This window comes from Hydractinia symbiolongicarpus, chromosome 2 (assembly GCF_029227915.1).
Source record: "Hydractinia symbiolongicarpus strain clone_291-10 chromosome 2, HSymV2.1, whole genome shotgun sequence".
Lineage (NCBI taxonomy): Eukaryota > Metazoa > Cnidaria > Hydrozoa > Anthoathecata > Hydractiniidae > Hydractinia > Hydractinia symbiolongicarpus.
In genome coordinates, this window is record NC_079876.1 from 27,145,297 (window position 1) to 27,164,878 (window position 19,582).

Sequence of the window (19,582 nt, forward strand, 5' to 3'; positions counted from 1 at the left end):
AGTTTAGAATCGAGGTTGACTTTACTTTGAACACGCCTCTCAGACACCCCAAGATCAAAATATTCCCATCTATCAAATGGCACGTTATTAAATAGATAGGTTTTGGAAAAAGGGTGTCTAACAAAAATTCGAAAGAATTTAAGAACGTCTCCATTCGAAAATTCGCATTCAAAAGCGGTAGCAAGGAAACAAACAGAAAAACCAACAAAGTCTCTTGTCAAAAATGCAGAAATCAAAAACAATTCTGGAACACAGGTCTTAAAAACATTTTCTTTTAATAAACTTCCAATATCCCCAAAAAAAAAACAATTTAAGGAATTTAAGGGTCGAGCTTGTACTAATACAAAAGACCATTATGCATCATTATTTCTACTAAAAACCTGAAAATCTAACAATAAAATATTTGCCTTTTTTGCTACAACACGCATGTACCACAAAAATTTAAATATGTAACATGCTAATGTTATAGGTATCACCAAAAATCAACTTTGTCCTCTTAAAATGGCAGACACCGAGACAGCACAAGATGGTTGAAAAAGAGCTCTGGGGAAGAGGTTGACCGAACAGCGCAACGAATAAAAAACGCAGTAATACATCTACGACACCGAATAAACAGGATCCGATTAACCCTTTTTATAATAACATTGGTTACTAAGCAAATGTTAAAAAGAGGGTCTAGGGAGAAGGTTGGAATGATGGGACTGTCGCAAAATAACTTTTTTTTGCCTAATACCATTAAATAGTTTCCTCTTCCTCAAATTTTAAACCTCATTTTACGTCAATGTTTAAGTGTCAGCCTCTAGTGTGACACAACAAAAAATGGCTTGGAAACAAACTTCTCTTTCAATGATTTTACAAGGTAAAACAAATATTTGTTTGGTCTTTACAGCTTGATGTATTCTAAAAATAAAATATTTATGTATTTATATTTCATATTTATGTATCACACTTTTGGGGCGGTCTCTTATTTTCTATATATGTCGGACAAAAACAAAACTTTGAATGAGAAAAATAAACAAAACCTGACCAACTAAAAAACACTAAACAAAAAACAAGAGCTTTCCAGGAGTAGCGGTTACTTGGACTTTTCCGTACTTTAAAATCGCAAACTTTCACGGTAACAAACTGTGTCTTTTTACAAAACGACTTTTTTCTCAGTGGCTTCAGCTCAGAAGAGGAAAAATGTTTTTTGCCACGATTTTAGGGGAGGAAATTGTGCGTTGTAACACCTTTAGCTCGTTATCAACTTTAACGAAACGGTCCAATGGTAGCGAATGTTACTGATTCTAAAGTACGTTTTTCAAAAACAACAAGCAAAAAATCTGAAGAACATTAAAACTATAACATGCTTGATACAGCCTCTCTTTGGCACTGACGACTCGAAATGCACTGAAAAGGAGGCCGCTTTAACATAAACAAAAAACGGTGTATTCTACATAACAATCCTAAACGAATACTATGTAAACATTTGAGACTTACGATTCTTTAGGCGTCCATATCTCCAAAAAAAACTAGCTTTCAACGAAATAAATAGTATGCAACAATATGTACAATTCTGCAAGAAAAACACATTTTCTTTGCTTTCTATAAAATTTTTAAAAAACGTTATAACTGAAATAGGAGATTGAAATTTTTGAAGTTGTTCCTGAGAAGCAACTTTTTCCCAGGGTCGCTTGCCTTAAGCTGTATCACAGATAGTCACAAAAGGAGGGGGGTGATGGGTAAAAAATGGCGGTCGGGTAGAGGTAAGAACGGGGGGTGGGAGGTCGTCGAGCAAAACGAAAGTATAAACTATTGCAGAAGAATGGTGTGGGTGACTTTGCTTTCAAAATTGCCCCGTGTAGCAGTAAGACGCTGATGTTTTTGCAAAAGGAATTCGCTCGGACTATTACCAAAACGTAAAAACCTAATTAACTAAAAAATAAAATCATTAACTTCTTTCGTTTCCAAAACTTTAAATTGAGCGTTCGTTACTGAAGTGTCTTGAACGGGAGTAGTAACATTAGGTTCATTTTTTGTTGAGTCTGAATCCTTTTCTGTTGACTTCTTTAATTCCCAACCGGCCATGTCGCTACGATCTAGAAGTTTATTTAAATTTTCGTCTGATATAACGCCTTGAATATCGACGGACGAGTTAGCGTCTTTTGATTCGAGTAATTCGAGTAACTCTTGCGGTGAGATAGCCGATGCAAAATTATGTCCTTTGAAATTTTCTAAGTGAAAAAAAAAAACACGAAAAGATTAAGCAAATACACACTTCACCTAAAAATTCGAAAAATTTATTCATCACCCATTTCGAATTAATTGGTTAAATTCAAATTTCATTTCGATAAATTAAAAAAATTGAACATGGTTAACTTTTGAAGTCTCGTGTTCGACAAAATGGTTAGGCTATCGCCCGATTTAAAGTTCTAATGATGTAAAGCGTTTTCCAATTTTTTTTTCAGTTTTTTTTTTCGACTTTTCCCCCAATACGTAGGTATTTGGTTAACTATTATTAAAAGCCTATATTTTGGCAGTGTCAAAAATTCTAAATTCAAGAACAACTCCGCACCACCACTTAACAAAAACTTGTTTAACCTTATTTCCAGTACCAAAAGAATTATAAAACAACCAGAGGAATTCCAAAAGCATTTGCCTCTCTGACTTTCACCCTTAAGAAAAGCGAAGGGAAATACCTCTGTGAATCCGTTTGGCTCAATTGGAAGTTGTCTAGTTTACGAATTATAAGTATTTTAGCTTTCTTTAAAAATTGCTCGATACACCGATTTACAAAAGTCTTACTTTTGTGAATTATCATTTTCTCCAATTTTCTTTTATTCGCAGCTCTTTCAATAATTCTTTGATCAATGGTATTTGCAGTGACCAGTCTGTAAATGACTACAGCTTTCTTCTGTCCAATGCGATGACAACGATCCTGCGCTTGTAGATCGACTTGAGGATTCTAAAATTAAAAATTCTGTTTATTCACGTACAAATCTAAATAGTTCGTACTACACACAAAAACCCTTTGAACGGTATATTCAGAGATTGCTAAAGTATTTGCTTTAAGATATCTACGAGTACTAGTTATGTCTAATACCCAGCAGAAATCCACAGGAATTCGCCTACCAAAAATTTCCAATAAATTCCCCCCGTTGCTACTACCAGCCGCCACCCTTGGTAATATCAAGTATACGTAATTGTAGTAACCAGACTTACGTTATCAAAAATATACGAGATGGTCACAAAATTAGACGGTTTGTTTTAAACTTTTCACTAGAATTTTACTGTCATATATATTACACAGCTTACCCAATCACTGTCGTATATAATACACGTGTCAGCCATCATTAAATTCAATCCCAGACCTCCAGCTCTTGTACTGAGCAAAAAGAGAAAGACTTCGTCATCATCGGTAAATTTTTCAATCTACAAAGAAAATGTTTACAGATACATGAATAAGCTTTATTGAGAATGTTTAGGCTTAAAATGGGGAAAAATTTAAGAATAAGCCCAGTTGTTAGGCTGTACTGGTGCTAAGTGATTTATTTGTGTAGAAGATTAAAACGGACAACACTCCCTTCTTTTAAAAAAGGTTGCAGAGGTTTTGAGGTCAATTTTAAAAATAGCATGTGTGATGTTTGCAATTGGCAATTTATTCACATGAAAAATATCGCATAAGCTTTGATATTTATTCGCATGCTAATTCTATCTAATTCGTACGAAGAACATACGAAGAACCCTAAAATGTAATTCTATTCTATACGAAAAACATACGACTTCGCGTAAGAATTACATTATTCGCATTGGGCTTTAAGGTTTTTTTGTGTGCAACATATTTAAGTGTCTTAAAACTTTAGAAAAAATTCGAATTACTACAGTAACACATCTCTACTGGGTTCGCCAATAAAATGAATTATACTAACGCTTTCTTGCCGAGCTTCGATTCTCATTGTACCATCGATTCGTGAGTACTTGTAATTTTTCAAGGAGCAGTAGTCACCAAAGATATCCAACATCTGAGTCATCTGTGAAAATAGTAGCACCTGAAAGAAGAATGTTTATCAGTGGTTTTCGCAGGTCGACGTTAATTACTGTTGCAGTAAAACGTAACATCTACGAAATGCTATTTTTAAGAAAACCTTACAGCTTAAAGCTTTGGCAGTTCCATTAAGGACGGCTTGAAAGATAAAACAACTCAAACACCTTCAAGCTAAAATTTTTGACATTTCTATTATTTTGAAACCTATTTACACGGATGCGAACAAAAGTTATTAGTTAAAGAAGCCAGCATATAGCTAAAAGCAAATATAACAAATAACGCTACGTCTTTAAGAACATACCCGAACTTCAATATCTATCAATCTTAAAAAAAAAACAGAAATAAAATTTGTAGCATTGCAAAATTCTTAGCAATTCTTAAACACCCTAAATATGTAAATAAAACCTCAAATTTTCTGTTATTGTTACAGTTCCAGATTTAGGATATTAAACCCCACCTTATGACCACGACGTTTTAATTCAGGCAGCATTCTATCTAACATCAGCATTTTACCAGAACACTCGATGAGACGTTCATCTATAATCAGCTCTCCTGTCTTCGCGTTGTACGGGTATTCAAGCAAGTAAGGGTGGTTGCAACATTTTCTTAACATCATCATTATATTTTGAAGTTTAATGTTGACAATTGAAAGCTTGCTTTGTTTATCTGACATGATCGCTTCTGCTTCCTCTTTTCTGAAGGAAGAAATGCGAAAATTAAAGCAAGGGCAGAATGGTTACAACTATTTAATATGTTAGTGTTTATTAGTTTTTAGCACATTTTTGGTTTTGCGTTCAATCATTGGTTTGGCATTACATTCATTGATCCCTAGATGTAGCACTTAAAAGATTGAAAGCAAAACAGGAGAATGTCTGTTTCGTGTTGCAAACATGCAAAATATGCTTAGAAAAATAAGCTTTGAGGATTTTTTTCCTCTATGGGTTTAAGGCAATACTAGGGGCATTCTTGAAGGGCAAATTTATTTGCAAAACACACGCTTACGACAATCCCATATACATGACAGGGACAACAAGTACCTTTTCTCCATCTCTTCCATTTCTTTTATCAGCTGATCAAGATCAAACTCTTCCTCTTCACCAGCACTTTCAATATACTTTATAACTTTCGTCGATTTTCTCTTTGGGCGACCAGAAGGAGTTAATTCCTGAGCAACTACTGGGTTCTAAAGAAAGAAAATAACAATGAATTATTATAAATCAAGATATTTATAAAAAACAAAAAAAAAATTAAAAGAAATTATTTTCTTTGAGAATGCAATTTCGTAAATGTCCCTTTTACAAGAGTTTGGAACAATACTTTCTTCTACGGAAGAAATAGCACTGTAAAGAAACTCTTCACTCACATTCTTCTTTGAAATGGCATCTAATATCGTTCGATCTAAAGTTGTTCGATAGAAATCCTGCTGCTTCTGTGTTAATGGTGCGTAAACTAAAATTTCTTTCTTTGGAGGTATGGAAAGATCAACGTCAGTTTTCAAACGACGTAACAGGAAAGGCGTTAAGATCTACATAAAAATAAAAAATATTCTTTAAGTTCACCACGTATCTGTTGTAACATTCCTGCGACTTTTCCTATTGACTTGATTTCATTTTCCATTTATTCTCATTGAACTTTATTCCAAAGAACTCTCCCTGAAATATAGTGTTCAAATTCGATGAGATTGTTAATTCAAAGAAGCAGCAGCGAGAAATTATGAAATCTAACAACTATCCATCGCTTTTATAGATTAAAACCATTTTTTCGCAAAGTTTTCAGTCTTCATTGCACTGCCCAGGTTTGCAAAAATTAGGGTGAAAATACTCACTGAATGTAAAGTCTGCAACACACTGGCTTCTTGTTCTTGTGCAATCAACTTTTGGTTATCTTCAATTGCACTGAAGTCAAACCAGGACTGGAAACTGAAAAAAATTGAGTGAGTTGTGACTGGACTTCCGAAACAAAACAGACATGCAAGAAACAGTAAATTTATAATTTCTTCTATAAAATCTAATTTCTCTTAAGATTTGTGCCTATTGCAAGCTGCAATCATCAAATCAACCTTCTCACACAGTCAAGGTAACTTAAACAAATAGATGAATTTTTGAGAACAGTAAAACGTTTTGACTGTGAACTAACACAAGAAAAGTGCCTCTTAAAAAATAAAATAAATCGATATAAACCTGCTTAAGTCATCAAAAATATCAGGTAGAAGAAAATTCAAAAGCGACCAGAGTTCAGAGAGGTTATTCTGTAATGGTGTACCAGTCAGAAGTAATCTGTTTGATGTTCTGTAAAGTTTCAACTCTCTAAACAGAAAAAAACACAATAAGTTAGGCGAGAGTAAAATAAGTTCTTGTACAATTTTTAAATAAGGCATGAGAGACTTCCAAAAAAAGAAAAGAGATTTCTAATTAGAAAATTCACCCTGGTTGTTATTCACAAACTTGGTTTTAATTTCAAGCCTCAGAGAATATCAATACCTCATGTGTTTTACTAAATAGCTAAAGCACCCTTTTAAATGGCGTCTAATGAAGTCTAACAGGAAGGATCGATCAACTTACTTTATTAATTTACAGTTTAGATTTTTGATTCGATGACCTTCGTCCACAATCAAATATTTCCATTCCACATTATACTGCTCTAATAATGCTCGGTCACGCATCAATATTTCATATGAAGAGATAACAACAGGTAAGCTTCTTAGTCCATGACTGTACTTTTTAATTCGTAGTAACTTTCTACGCAACAAAGAACGCTCTTTAATGTTGCCATGGTAGAGTACCGTTTGGACCTGTATAATCATGAAATAAAAGTAAATATTACATGTATATATATTATCACTTTAGAGAAAGGTTTTTCGTAATATTTATAAAGAAGTACACCAAATTTTTTTAATTTAGGGAATTTAAGGAGGAGTGGTCACTTTGTACACAGGCAAGCAAGTTTTTTCACTGCCAGGTCTTTTTAGCTTTTTACTTTTGAAAAAAAGCATAAGGCAAGCAAAAATATTTGCTTGTTTAACTTTGTTACATTTTTAAAACAGCACTCAGTTCCTGTATACTTTAAAAAAAATCAAGTGTGTCTATCTACTATGGAAAGAACATAAATAATTACTATATGCAGGACCTTTACCATTTATAAAAAAATACCCATATATGTATGTTCGTCACGCAAAATGGTAATCGCAGTAGCTAAATGTAGTAAATAACAGAAGAGGGTGAAATTGTGGCTGTATTCACAGGCCTCAGACTATTTTGACATAAAACTTTAATAAAACTAAATAAATTTTAAACAAACTTAGTAAAAACCAAGATTTTATCCCCAGTTTTTTTTTTAAATGCATAAATCTAATTCTAGGGTGCTTAATTTTTCAAAAGTCCATACATTTGAGTTTATAAATGTAACAAAACAAACCTCTGGAGCAAACTTTTTAAATTCAGATATCCAGTTTGGTAATGTTGACAAGGGTGCAGCAATAAGAAATGGTCCCACAACCTTTTGTTCAACTAAAGTACAAATTAGGGCTATCGATTGGATAGTTTTTCCCAGACCCATTTCATCGGCCAATATTCCATTAATTCCATGCTCGAATAATCCACGCAGCCATTCCATGCCTTCTAATTGATATTCTCGCATCACACCGCCTGTTAAAAGCAGTGGTTGCCGATCTGAGATTTTCTCGCCATTTAAGGTTCTTTGAAGAGGTTTAGTCTCATCTTCCTACAAAATGTTAGATATATGAAAACGAAGCTATGTTCTACGATGTTAAAATATTGTTTGGTTAATTTTTTAATATGCTCAGAGAGAAGATTAAAAAAGACATCATTCATGGTCAACATTTAGTTACCAGGTCTTTTGTTCTAGTAGCTTGTCATCATGGCATATTTTTAAGACAAAATGGATACAAAGGAGACAGGCAAATAACATGTCACGTCAGCATTTTTTTGCACCCAAAATAGTAAAAAAACCTGCTTCGGTGGTCCAGTTACTTCAGTTTGCTCAGTGGGGTCTGTCTTCAGTTTTTTAGCTTTTCCTTGTAACTCCTAACAAACAAAGAAGAAAGTATGTAAATTAAGGGATAAGCTATTCAACAACCACTTTTTTAAACTTAGTAACACTCACTTCGTCATCTTCGTATTCTTCTGTATTAATAGTTTCCTCTAGTTTTCTTTTCTGTCTACCTCGTTTTTTCTTAGCCTTTTTCACTTCAACCTACGTAAACAATTATAATTAAGAACTTATGTTTCCACATTTTCGGTTTAAATGCAAGAACATGTACAGGTCAAGCTAAAATAGTAACAGCAGAAAAAAAACAACAAGAAAGAGGCTTTAAAAACCTTTTTATCATTTCCTTGATTTTTGTGATCCACATCTCTTTGTGTGTTTGCCTTCTCTTCTTGTTCCTTTTTTGTTTTTTCTTGTCGAATCGATTTCTTTTCTTCTGCTTCTCGTCGAGCATTTATTCTACCCAGTAAGTAGGTTGCGTACATTTGAGAGCGATTTAAAAGGAGTTGTAAACGGTCGTAACGTTGTTTTTTACCAGTCCGCAGTAATTCTGCTCTTGCCTAAAAGATTTGGATTCACAATCTTTATTACAAGCGAATTAATATTTAAACTGCACTTATATCTATATCATAGCAAAAAAGAAATGCATCATATTCTAGCAAATAGAATGCTTAGTTTTTGAAGTACTGACTGCCAAGAATTTAATATGGCCAGTCAAATCAATTCTTTGTAAAAAAATTCAAAGTTAAGGTGGAGAATAAACATTTATTATTGCTCCTTTTCTAGTAAATTCGAGAAGTAATGTTTGCACACAGCTTCGTTAGCATATCTAAAGTTAAATTTTCTTCATGAAATGTAATATTTTATGCTTTAGCTACCCCCTAGTTTTAAATAAAAACAAAAAGATGTAATAGAAAAAAATGACTTTTTGAATTAAATTCACCCACAAATGATATGATACTGCTTTGAATTATCCAGTTGAAGCTTGATGTGAATAATAATTGTTTACTCGCTCAGAGTTTGTAGTGGTTATACTCGCTCAGAGTTTGTGGTGGTTATACACGCCTTGATAAACAATGTATGTTTTTCGTCGCATAAATCGCAGAATTTGACCATTCTGTTTTTTGTATCTTGACAAATGTCAAATTTTGGCAGTTAGTGACCGTTGACCCATCATTATTTTAAGTGCTGTACTTGATGCTTTCTCAACTTTATTACTTAACTCGAGATCATAAAAAGTTGCAAAATTCAAATCATATTTCCTAAACTGCAAAAATTTGGCTATACACAAACACTATGTTGCAAATTTCTAAGAAGCAAGGACTATCCCTAACAAAATATAAAACAACAAATATTTTAACCTTTTCTCTGATTTCTTCTAAATTTTTCTCCTCTTCCTTCTTATACTTTTCTTCTTCATCAACCATTTCTTGTGTTATACCCTGCTGTACGGGAGACCCTCTTTGTAATTCAATTTTGTTCCTGTCCACTGCCTTGCGTTCTTCAACCACTTTCCCACGTTCAGCCTCTATTCCAGAGTCTATAGATTCAGCTTTGTGTACATCACCTGATTCTGATTTAGTTTCTTCTAGTTTATTTTTATCATTTTCATGATTAGAAGATGTACAAGCGTTTTCTGTTTTCTCAGTATTGCAGATATCCATAACAACATCACTCGTCCTGCTATCGTTATTATTATCAACAATCTCAGAATGTTTTTCAGAATATGTGGAACTATTACCAATGTCTTTCATTTTATCTTTCTCCACATGATTACCCTTTTCCCTGTTGTCAATATTTTTTGTGATGATTTCATTGTAACTGCCGGCCTTTTCTTGCAATGCATGAATGCTACTTGTACTGTCCATGTAAGAATCAACAGCCTTTAAAGAATCTTTCATATCTTCCTTAGCGTCACTTGTATTTAAAGGTTCACTTGATGAAGTGGTGCTTTCCCTCAAATTATCAATATTTTTATTTAAAAGCCTGTCTTCCATAACCTCTTGTTTTTGACAATTATCTACACATATTTGTTTCCAATTAAACTGACAGTTAATTTTAGTCACAGTGTCTTCAATTGTATTTTGTGGTACTGCAGTTAAATCAGTTTCATATCTCTCCCTATCTGAAGCGTTTGCTTTTACTAGGTTGTCACATGTTTTCTTTATTTCGTTAGTTTTGTCTTCTAGAATAAATTTTGTGTTATTTGATGTGGCATGTTCTTTGTCCACTGTACCTTGGGTTACAGAATTTTCTTTTCCTGTAGCCATTCGTGTTTTATTAGCCTAAAATGTAATAAAATAATGCAAAAAGATTATTAGAATTAAATCGTAAAAATGGAGTGTTTTTTCTGAAGTTTTTCATGATAAATAGCACAACCTGGGCAATATTATTGTCTCTTGGAGAAACAGTGAAATCTTTAAATCCCTATCTTTAACCAATAGAGCTAAAACATACATTTACTTTGAAAAAGTTTGGATCAAAATATTTTGGATATTAGTTTTCGGACAATATCTCAACGAATTTGGAAAAATTTTAGACCTTATTTTGGACAAATTTATTTCTTTAACAAGAGAAGAAGAATTAAGAATAGAACTAATCAAATTATCAAATAAAAAGCAAACGATTGGATACTTGGTTTTGATAATTAATTTGATAATTAAGACTAAAATGTAAAGCATTAAAAATTTTGGATTTAAACATTAAACATTTAATGCAAAAAAACTCAAGTAAATTAAATTTTCGAACACACATTTTCCCCAAATTTTTAATGCATGCTAGTCCAATAATTTAGCATGGATGTTTGCAGAATCACATTGTTAAGAGTTATGAGAGTTATTATTTGCAGATAATCAGTTAAAAAGTTTGAGAAATATAAAAAGGATTAGTAGATAAAGAGTTGAGAGTGAATGCAGGAAAGAGTTTGCAGAAAAAGGTTTGTTAGTATATAACTTGATTTTTTGTCAGATTTGTTAAGTTTGTATGTACGCATTGCAAAGTCGAGAATATAAACAAAGTATTTCTAGCTTTAATGAAACTTTTGTTACTTAGGTGATACATTGGGCAGCAAAAGGGATTACCTTGCAAGATATGTTCTTAATGAAAAAAGCTTAAAGACTTTACTTCTATTGTTGTTGATTGATGTAAAAATTATTGAAAAGGTTGTATGAAGCCTGTGTAAGGTGTTATGTTGTATAGGGTAATAAAGCAGGAAGATGTTAACTATTGAAAAAAGGAATGACATGCAAATGGTTACAGAGATGTGTTACACCTGTCTAAAAAGCCGCTTACACGTGAAATCTCATTCCGGGATGAGTTTCGTCCCGAGATAAATTCATCCCTGTGTCTACTGAGAGTCCTCACATTGTTTACACGTTTAAGGCAGCATACCGGGATGAGTTCATCCCTGTCCTAAAGACAGGGATGAATTCTCATACCGGGATAAGATTAAGAAAAAAATGCTGAGGTGAATGCGGGGGTAATTTGAAAAGAACTACAGTACCGTGAAAAGGTTTTGTAAAACAACAAAGACCATATTAGTTCATTAATTAAATCAAAAACAGACGGCAAAAAAATAAATTAACACTTGATGTTTTAATTAGTTGCCATAAAGCTAGCTAAATAATAGATTTTAATCGTTCGTGAATCAAAACGCAATGTAAAAAACATTTCAACGCCGCTTTTCGTTTTTAAACTTTTAAAATGCGATCTTAAAAAACATTCCTATCACCGCTTTTCGTTTGTAAACTTTTAAAATGCGATATAAAAAAACATTTCTATCGCTCCCTTTCGTTTATAAACTTTTAAAATGTGATCTTAAAAACATTTCTTTCGGCGCAGATAAATTTAACTTTTCTAGACAAATGGCATTTCGAAAAAAAATACAATCACGTCCATGACAAAAAAGTATACACCAACAAAAACTACAAATATGCTTTTTTAACTTCATAAAACCTGAAACAAACAAATTAACTTTAATAAAAGATTTTTTGAAAAGAAAAAAAATTAAATTATACTGGCTATAAAAATCGTGGAGCTCGCGAAAATAATCGTGGGACACACGATCCTTCGTGGAGATAATAATATAAGCGTGGTGGCCACAATAGAATGTTTGTTATACAAAAAGACCACGATTTTATCATGGTTCGTGTGCACCATGCTTGTTATACGATGTTAACAAATATTTTCACAATACATCGTCAAAACTTTGCCGAGAAAAAGTGTTTCTTGGGATATGATATTTTTTTGAAGTTTATAAAATTCTTTAATTATCTTGAATCTAAATAAAAACTAAAGTAGTTTAAATGTGAACAAGCTGGTTTGGAAAAAAAACTTGAATTTAAAAGGCCATTTGTTGATGTGAGACACTGAAGTAAAAGTTCATGTCACTGTTTTTGCAGACGTGAAATAATTGTGTATTGCCTAAACAATTAAAAAAAACAAGAAAATTCACGTCAACATTTTTTTGCTGATGTAAAATCGCTAAATGCTGACACAGAAAAAAAATGAATTAGAAAGGCTAGAGTAGCCTTAAACAGATAATAAAGAAACAAAAAATGTTTTACTGATAGTGGTGCCATAGTATTCAGTTTTGAACCAGATCTTGTGATTCTTTTTGAATTAGAAGTCTCCTCTTCCCGAGGGCTGGAAAAGTAACCAACAATCTAAACAGAAGACACAAGCTATTAAAAGTTATATCACCTTAGGACAAAATTTCTAATTATTAGCAAATAAATATTTTGTTTTTCCCTTATCTATATTTTCTAATTTTCCCAGTGAAAATAAGCAAGTTTTTAGTGTTCAGCGTTAATTACAAAAGTTCAACCCAACCCAAGTTTACGTGGATTATTGCATACTTTTAATGCCAATTAAAAGTATTACTTGTCGGCTATTGCACAGCCCTTAAAATTAGCGTCGGCATTCGGTACTGCCGACGTGATTGCCAACCTAAAATGAGAAAATACCGTAGTTGCGTCGGCAAAAAAATTGCCGACGTAATTTTGTTGTGAAATTTTTAAAAACAACAACTCATTTTTCACATCAACAAAGAAAAAAATTAACGAAGAATTAATTTTTATTTTGGCGGACTTTTAAGAACATGTGCTCTTATATTTCTATCGTACTGTTCACGTATTATAACCTGGTTTCAACAACCATTTTTTTGAAAAACAACTTTTTCAACTGATCGTATGTTATTCTTAGTAATATTAAAGCCTTTGTGGTGAATCTTTGTATCACATTTTTTCTGGTGTAATATGAAAACTGGCATACATTTTTATGAGACGCTAAATGAAGGCAGTTTAATCGCCGGCAAATGGAATAATTACACTCGATTTTCAGTAAGTTAGGTCATTATCACTAAAATTATTCACGTTACAGAAATACTGTGGTGCCATTTGATTCGTAATAATAATAATCGAAAAATTGTATATCGTATTAAAAAGAAGTCCGGAAGTTCTCTCTCCCACACAGCCGGCAATAAGTCAGCCCTGCCCTCGTTTTTGTGAGGAGAGATGTTCTGCGAAGACTCTATAAATTGATTCTCCTGTGCAGTTTTGCTTCATGGTGAGCTGTGCCGGTAACAAGCATTTTCGAAACATGTCACCGGCGACTTCTACGATATACACCTTATTGAATGCCCTGACCTTCAGTTCGTAAATAGCACGTGCACAACGTACTTTCTAATGAGTTTGTCTCGAAACATACAGAAATCCAGTTGGCAGTGAACTATTAACTTAACGAAGTACACCATCAGGAAGGTAGGTCAATGGCACTTGTACTCCGTTTCCATTTGTCATCGTCTTAGGATGATAGATAGATAGATGTGCATATTTTACATGGCTAGCCTCACAAATATCGAGGGATATACCCTGTCTATTATTTCCAGGAGGGACATGGCTTAGATGGAGAGTCCTAGAGTATTTAATGCTCATTTTGAGCGACGCAGACCCAATTAGGGCCCGCACTCTACTAGACAACTCCCGGCAACATCCAACAGCCCACACAGTGTGCCATCTTCCCAATTTCCCTCACATGGCTTGGGTTAACCCGGGGCTTTGGTAACATTCACTCGCCCATGTTGAATCGCCGTCAAGAGGAATCGAACCCCGGTCTCCCGCACAGAGTACGAGAGCTATAACCACTAATCTACGGCGCCATAAGTTACTGCATTGGCGGGGAGATCAAAACATCGAATTTATGTGAGGTCTAGCCCCAATACAAGGTGAATGACGAAAGTTTTTGCCAGCTGAAAAATTTTACTACAAAAAAAATGCGGACGCAATGCCGACGCAAATCAGTTGAAATGTAACTCAAGTCGGCAGTTTTATTGCTGACGTAAAAATATTCTAATTTTAAGGGCTTTTGCAATGATTTAGCTACAATCTTGATGGTATTTTCAATTAAGAAACCCCCATTGACTTTTTAAATTGGCTCACACACAGAAGACGGCGAGTTAACATGGATACGCTAAGCTGTAAACTCTATAGTCTCAATCCCAGGGTTTTTAGTCTCTTTTGTTAAGAATTCCTAGGGAGGTCAAGATCTAAAACAATAAGCTAAAAATATCTTTCTGTTTGTTTAAGGCAATCATTAAAATAGGACAATTATTACTATTAGGAAATTTTAGGAAATTTACCGACTGATAGCCTTGTGGTAGAGCGTTCGCTTTCAGTGTGGGAGGTCTTGGGTTCAAACCCCGGCCGAGTCATGCCAGAGACTATAAAAGTGTGAATCTATCCTTTCTGCTTAGCGCTCAGCATGAGAATAGGATTGATATCTTAGGCGGTTGTCTAGTTGAGCGATTGCTGTGCTTGCACGACTTTCGTAGCTCAAATGGGAGCTTTAAATGCGCTAGGACCTCCTTCGCAGGAGCCTCGTTGATAGCAGTACCAATAGGAACTGAAGAGGCTATCCTGGGTAAATAAATAGTAATAATAATAATAATAATAAGATTAGCAAGGCTGCAGTAGTATCAGGTATTGTTGCAGAGATGGTAAAAAATCTGGATATATTGGAAGTGAGCTTATTTAAAATCTTGCTATCAGATTATAAAGGTTGGTGCTATTCCGAGTGAGTGGCAGCTGGGTGTAATAGTGAATTGTTTCAGGGGCAAGGGTGATGCATTACAAAGAGGTAACTATAGAGGTTTGAGGTTGGTTGATCAAGTAATGAAAGTTATTGAAAGAGTGATTGATAAGTTACTTAGAGAAAGAATTGATATAGATAAAATGCAATTTGGTTTTGTTCCAGGGTGTGGCACTACAGATGCAATATTTTTACTCAGACAGCTTCAGGAAAAGTATTTAGGAAAGAGAAAGAATCTCTATTTTGCCTTTGTAGATTTAGAGAAAGCTTTTGATAGAGTGCCACATAAAGTTATTTGGTGGGCTATGAAAAAATTAGGTTGGATGAGTGGATAGTTACGATGGTACAGTCTATGTACAGCAATTCTAGAAGTCGTGTCAGAAGTCACTTAGTGATGAATTTAGTGTAAATGTTGGTGTACATCAAGGTTCTGTACTTAGTCCTTTCTTGTTTGTTCTAGTCTTAGAAGCGCTATCGATGGAGTTCAGAACAGGTTGTCCATGGTAGTTATTGTATGCAGATGATTTGGTTCTCATAGCAGAGTCAATGGAAGAATTATTTGAAAAGTTTAAGAAGTGGAAGAGAGAACCAGAAAAGAAAGGGCTAAGAGTGAACACAACAAAGTCTAAAGTCATGATTAGTAGCATTGCAGCGAAGTGTGACCTTGTAGTTGGAAAGTGGCCCTGTGGAGTTTGCAGGAAAGGGGTTGGTAGTAACTCATTTTTTTTGTCAGACTTGCAAGCATTAAGTACATATAAGAAGTGCAGTAGTATTTGGTGGAAGGTTAAGAGATGACATTCAGTTTATATGCAAGCGTTGCAAAGGTGAGATTATAGAGTATGAAGTATTTCCAGCTTCAATGATGTACAACAGTGGCTCATTAGGGCTTAGAAAAAGTTCAGTGAGTTACTTCCTTTGTTGACTAGCAGAGTCTTGAAGATTAGGAAATTGGGAAAGAAAGTGTAGAGACTTGATAGTTCCTGGGGCAAAGCCCAGAGGCAGACCGAAAAAGACTTGGCAGGAGGTTATAAGGACAGACTTGATACAGAGAAAGTTGAGTTACATCTAACACAGTCTAGATCAGATTGGAAGAGGGTCATTAATATACCCCATCCAACCCATGCTAGCATAGAAAAAAAGACGTTAAGCCGAGAATGATGATGATGATTAAAATAGAGTTAATCATCACCAATGCATTGCGTATGGTACCACTGGTCGCAGCCATCACATTGCATACAATCAATTTTATTGCACTCCAGCAATTACGTCGGCAGTGCCCAATGCTGACGCAAATTTTAAGGGCTGCCCTTTTATAAGTATGTAACTAACTTTTTTCTTTAGATTTGTGTGGCAGCAAAGAAAATACCTCAGTCAAGTGCTGTTACGATCCTTGCTGCCAAAAATAATTTCGTTGCTGTCGTTTCACATGTAATAGTCAGCATTAATCTATACTTATCAATCACGTTGTGGTTGAAATGGAAAATCACATATTTCCGAAAGATATTATTTATTGACGCAGCTTGAAGCTTTCCGTGTACAGCACACGGCTGACAATATTTCCCTGCAAATTCTTGAAACTTGCTTAAAAAGGTACGAAATGTGAAAATTCAATCACCTCTGTGTGAATAACATATACTTGGTGCTGTTAACAGTTGCTTACATAATCTAAAGGATTGAAAATAGTAGAGTTATTACTTCTACAGTAAAAAAAAAATGGCACCCTGATCCTGTCACAAACATTTTCTGTTAAAGAATATGATTTAACAGGCCCAGTTTTGGGAGGTTAACTTAAATTAATAAAAAAACACATCCCTCTGAAAATTTTGCTGCCATTAAGGTCAGCATCCACGGCAAAAAAAAATTCAAATGACAAAATTGGGACTATCAAAATCGTGAAAAAGAAGCCAAAAACAACAAAAAAGTTGCCTTTCATCTCTTTTTATAAATTGTAAAAATATCATAAAAAATTTACTTATTCATAAAAAGGTTGTCAGACGTCTCCGTGGTTTTAAAGTGTGTATAGTTTCTTGCACCTCGACCTATTGAATATACTTTTAGGATTTACTTACACTCATTGTTTACAGAAAGAAGAAAAAATTTGTTGCAAAGGAATTCACTGGTGCGGCAATTTTATGATACCATGTTTTAGTAACTAAGATAGTTTTATGTGACTGACATTAATCGTATGATACGGGCCGACCTCTTCCCACATTATGTGACTCAAACAACAGAATTTTTTTTTTCAATCAGTTTAAAGATTAAAAACTTTTTAATCTTTAAACATCACTTTTTTTGTTGACAACTTTTTCAAAATCTCTATGTTTTAATGTTCATTGATGTGTCCACACAATCATCATTTTGAGTACTGGCCTCTTTTGTTTCAGCGAGCTCCAATTTCCTCTGGCAACATGCACGTGGAGAATAATCTTGAACAAATCAAAATAAGTTATTGTACCATGAAGTGAAGTCGTTACATTGGGGACATCTACCTTAAGGGATATAATTTGCGTGAGAACTAATTTTTGCAAAATATTAAAAAAAAAAAATTGCGAGAACTTATTTTCGCAAAAGTGACAAAAACACGCAAAAATTAATTCCAGTAAAAATTAATCCCTTTGGGTACTCCTGTGACTACTGACGTTTTACAAGACAGCAACAAAGGGTCTGCAAAATGTCAAGTGGCGCTATACTGTTTCTTGGCACTGGAAATGAATTTACTGGCTCCAATCTGAAAATCCTGGGAAAAATACGTCTGACTCACCAACTCATTTTTGCAGGGTCTATTCAGGTTGCAAACATAACATATTTTTGCTGGTTGCATATTCAATCAAAGAAAATAGATATATATAAGCAACGGACCATGATCTGTTGTTTATATTTTTCCTGTGAATATGTATGGATATGTCTATTGTTGCAAAAATAACTAATCTATTGGTTTCCTGTTTTAAATCATATCTTATCCAGTCAGGGTAAACACCTAAGTAGGCGGCATGACCTAATTAGGCGAGTCGTTTAGTTAGGCGACGTGATGTAGTTTAATTACGCTACCTGTCTAACTAGGCGAACGAAAACTTTCTGTTGTAAATACGTCGAAATCATTTCGTTTCGCACTACAATTTTTATGTGAATCAAATCTGTCCCCTTTGGAGATAATTTTGACCAATTATCGTCTTATTTGCATCACGCATTGGTAACTTATGGCCCAAACCTCTTGTGGCACTATTTGTTGTTTTATGAATAATGGATTTCAGCTATTCACGCCGCAGGGAAAAAATATGGCAGACGAAAATGTCACCTAAATAGGCGACACTTAACCTAATTAGGTTATATATTTAATTTTAACATAATTCTTAGTTGCACGAACATATCGAGGCATGAGTGACAACTATGGACAATTTTTAGGTTACATATGATCTAACTAGGCTACAATGAGTCGCCTAAATAGGTGGTATGCCCTAATACACCTTTACGATAATACAATTGTACATGCATTCTTATGGCTCTCCATCGTTTTACAATATCGGAAAAAAGGAGGTAAAAATCGTGTTTTTATGAGAGTTTGTTAGAGACGAAAGCGTGTTTTCTCCAGTTTTTTAACTTCCGTCGTATCAATTTCTTTCAAATTTTCAGGAAACGTTAATAATAATAAGATACAACTTATGTGTACTTTTCATTAAAAAAAAAAAACCCGGCAAGAAAAGTTATCACGAAAAAACGTGTTTTCTCCTTAATAAACTCTTATAAAAGTGTGATGTTTACCTCCTCTGATTGCAAAATAAGCTCTGATGGAGTGTTATTTTTTCCGAATTAATGTAAAGGTGTATTAGCCTACCGTCGCCTAATTAAGTGTTTACACTGACTGTTATCAAGCTGATAGAACTGCCGTTGAAAAATTTATGGCCTTAACATTTCAGACAGCCTCTGAAATAACTTACACCTGCCTATACCCATCAACGCTGCAGTTTAGGCCTCTTACGATGCAGTGCTTGCAATTCAGTCTTTGGTTAAGTAGTAACTTGTGCAATGCAATGTTTTCCATATGGCTAGAATGCTAGCTAACTAGATTAGATATTATAGGTGGGTAGCTAATCTTAGTTATGGGGACTAAACTCTAAAAAATACTATAATAGGTTAACAAGATTATAAAATAAAAATAGTTATTTACCGTTGTAAGAAAAGACATTTTAAATCATATGGTTGCTATGCTAGACATGCAGAACAGCAGGAGCAGCATGTAAACACAACATACTCACGACCAACATGCCATAAGGACGATTTTCGCGCGGAATTGCGCCATCTTTACCAACCTCATTCTCGGAGCTTTCTTTCTTTTATTTGAGGTTTGTTTGAATCTTTGGACCAATTTTGGACCTTTTCAGACATAAAATCATCAATCAAAGCATTTTTGTTACTGCACTCGCTACGGCGCCACAAATTCGAAGAGATCTTCTCGCTATCAGACAGAGA

At 34.2% G+C, this 19,582-nt stretch overlaps 1 protein-coding gene across 2 annotated transcripts; it reads right to left on the bottom strand.

Moving 5' to 3' along the window:
* Positions 1-111: 111 nt before the first annotated feature.
* On the bottom strand, positions 112-19,582 carry LOC130630449 (lymphocyte-specific helicase-like). Of its 2 annotated transcripts, XM_057443947.1 has the most exons (18): positions 19,281-19,581; positions 16,731-16,780; positions 12,595-12,693; positions 9,391-10,314; positions 8,362-8,589; positions 8,147-8,236; positions 7,993-8,067; positions 7,439-7,744; positions 6,586-6,815; positions 6,205-6,330; positions 5,850-5,943; positions 5,388-5,549; positions 5,062-5,207; positions 4,482-4,719; positions 3,909-4,028; positions 3,295-3,411; positions 2,785-2,944; positions 112-2,213 (listed from the first exon to the last, which is right to left on the bottom strand). In XM_057443947.1, the coding sequence occupies exons 3-18, from the start codon at positions 12,607-12,609 to the stop codon at positions 1,915-1,917; spliced, it is 3,330 nt and encodes a 1,109-aa protein (XP_057299930.1). In that variant the 5' UTR covers positions 12,610-12,693; positions 16,731-16,780; positions 19,281-19,581; the 3' UTR covers positions 112-1,914. The 2 variants fall into 2 exon arrangements, with proteins under 2 accessions (XP_057299930.1, XP_057299929.1); XM_057443946.1 differs by lacking the exon at positions 16,731-16,780 and having other exon boundaries at positions 19,281-19,582.

Coding starts and splice junctions, on each gene's coding strand:
- LOC130630449 (XM_057443946.1), bottom strand. Junction 8,237..8,361: donor ATCAAGGAAATGATAAAAAG/GTTTTTAAAGCC, acceptor TTGTTTACGTAG/GTTGAAGTGAAAAAGGCTAA. Junction 5,944..6,204: donor ATTTTTGATGACTTAAGCAG/GTTTATATCGAT, acceptor AATTTTTTTCAG/TTTCCAGTCCTGGTTTGACT.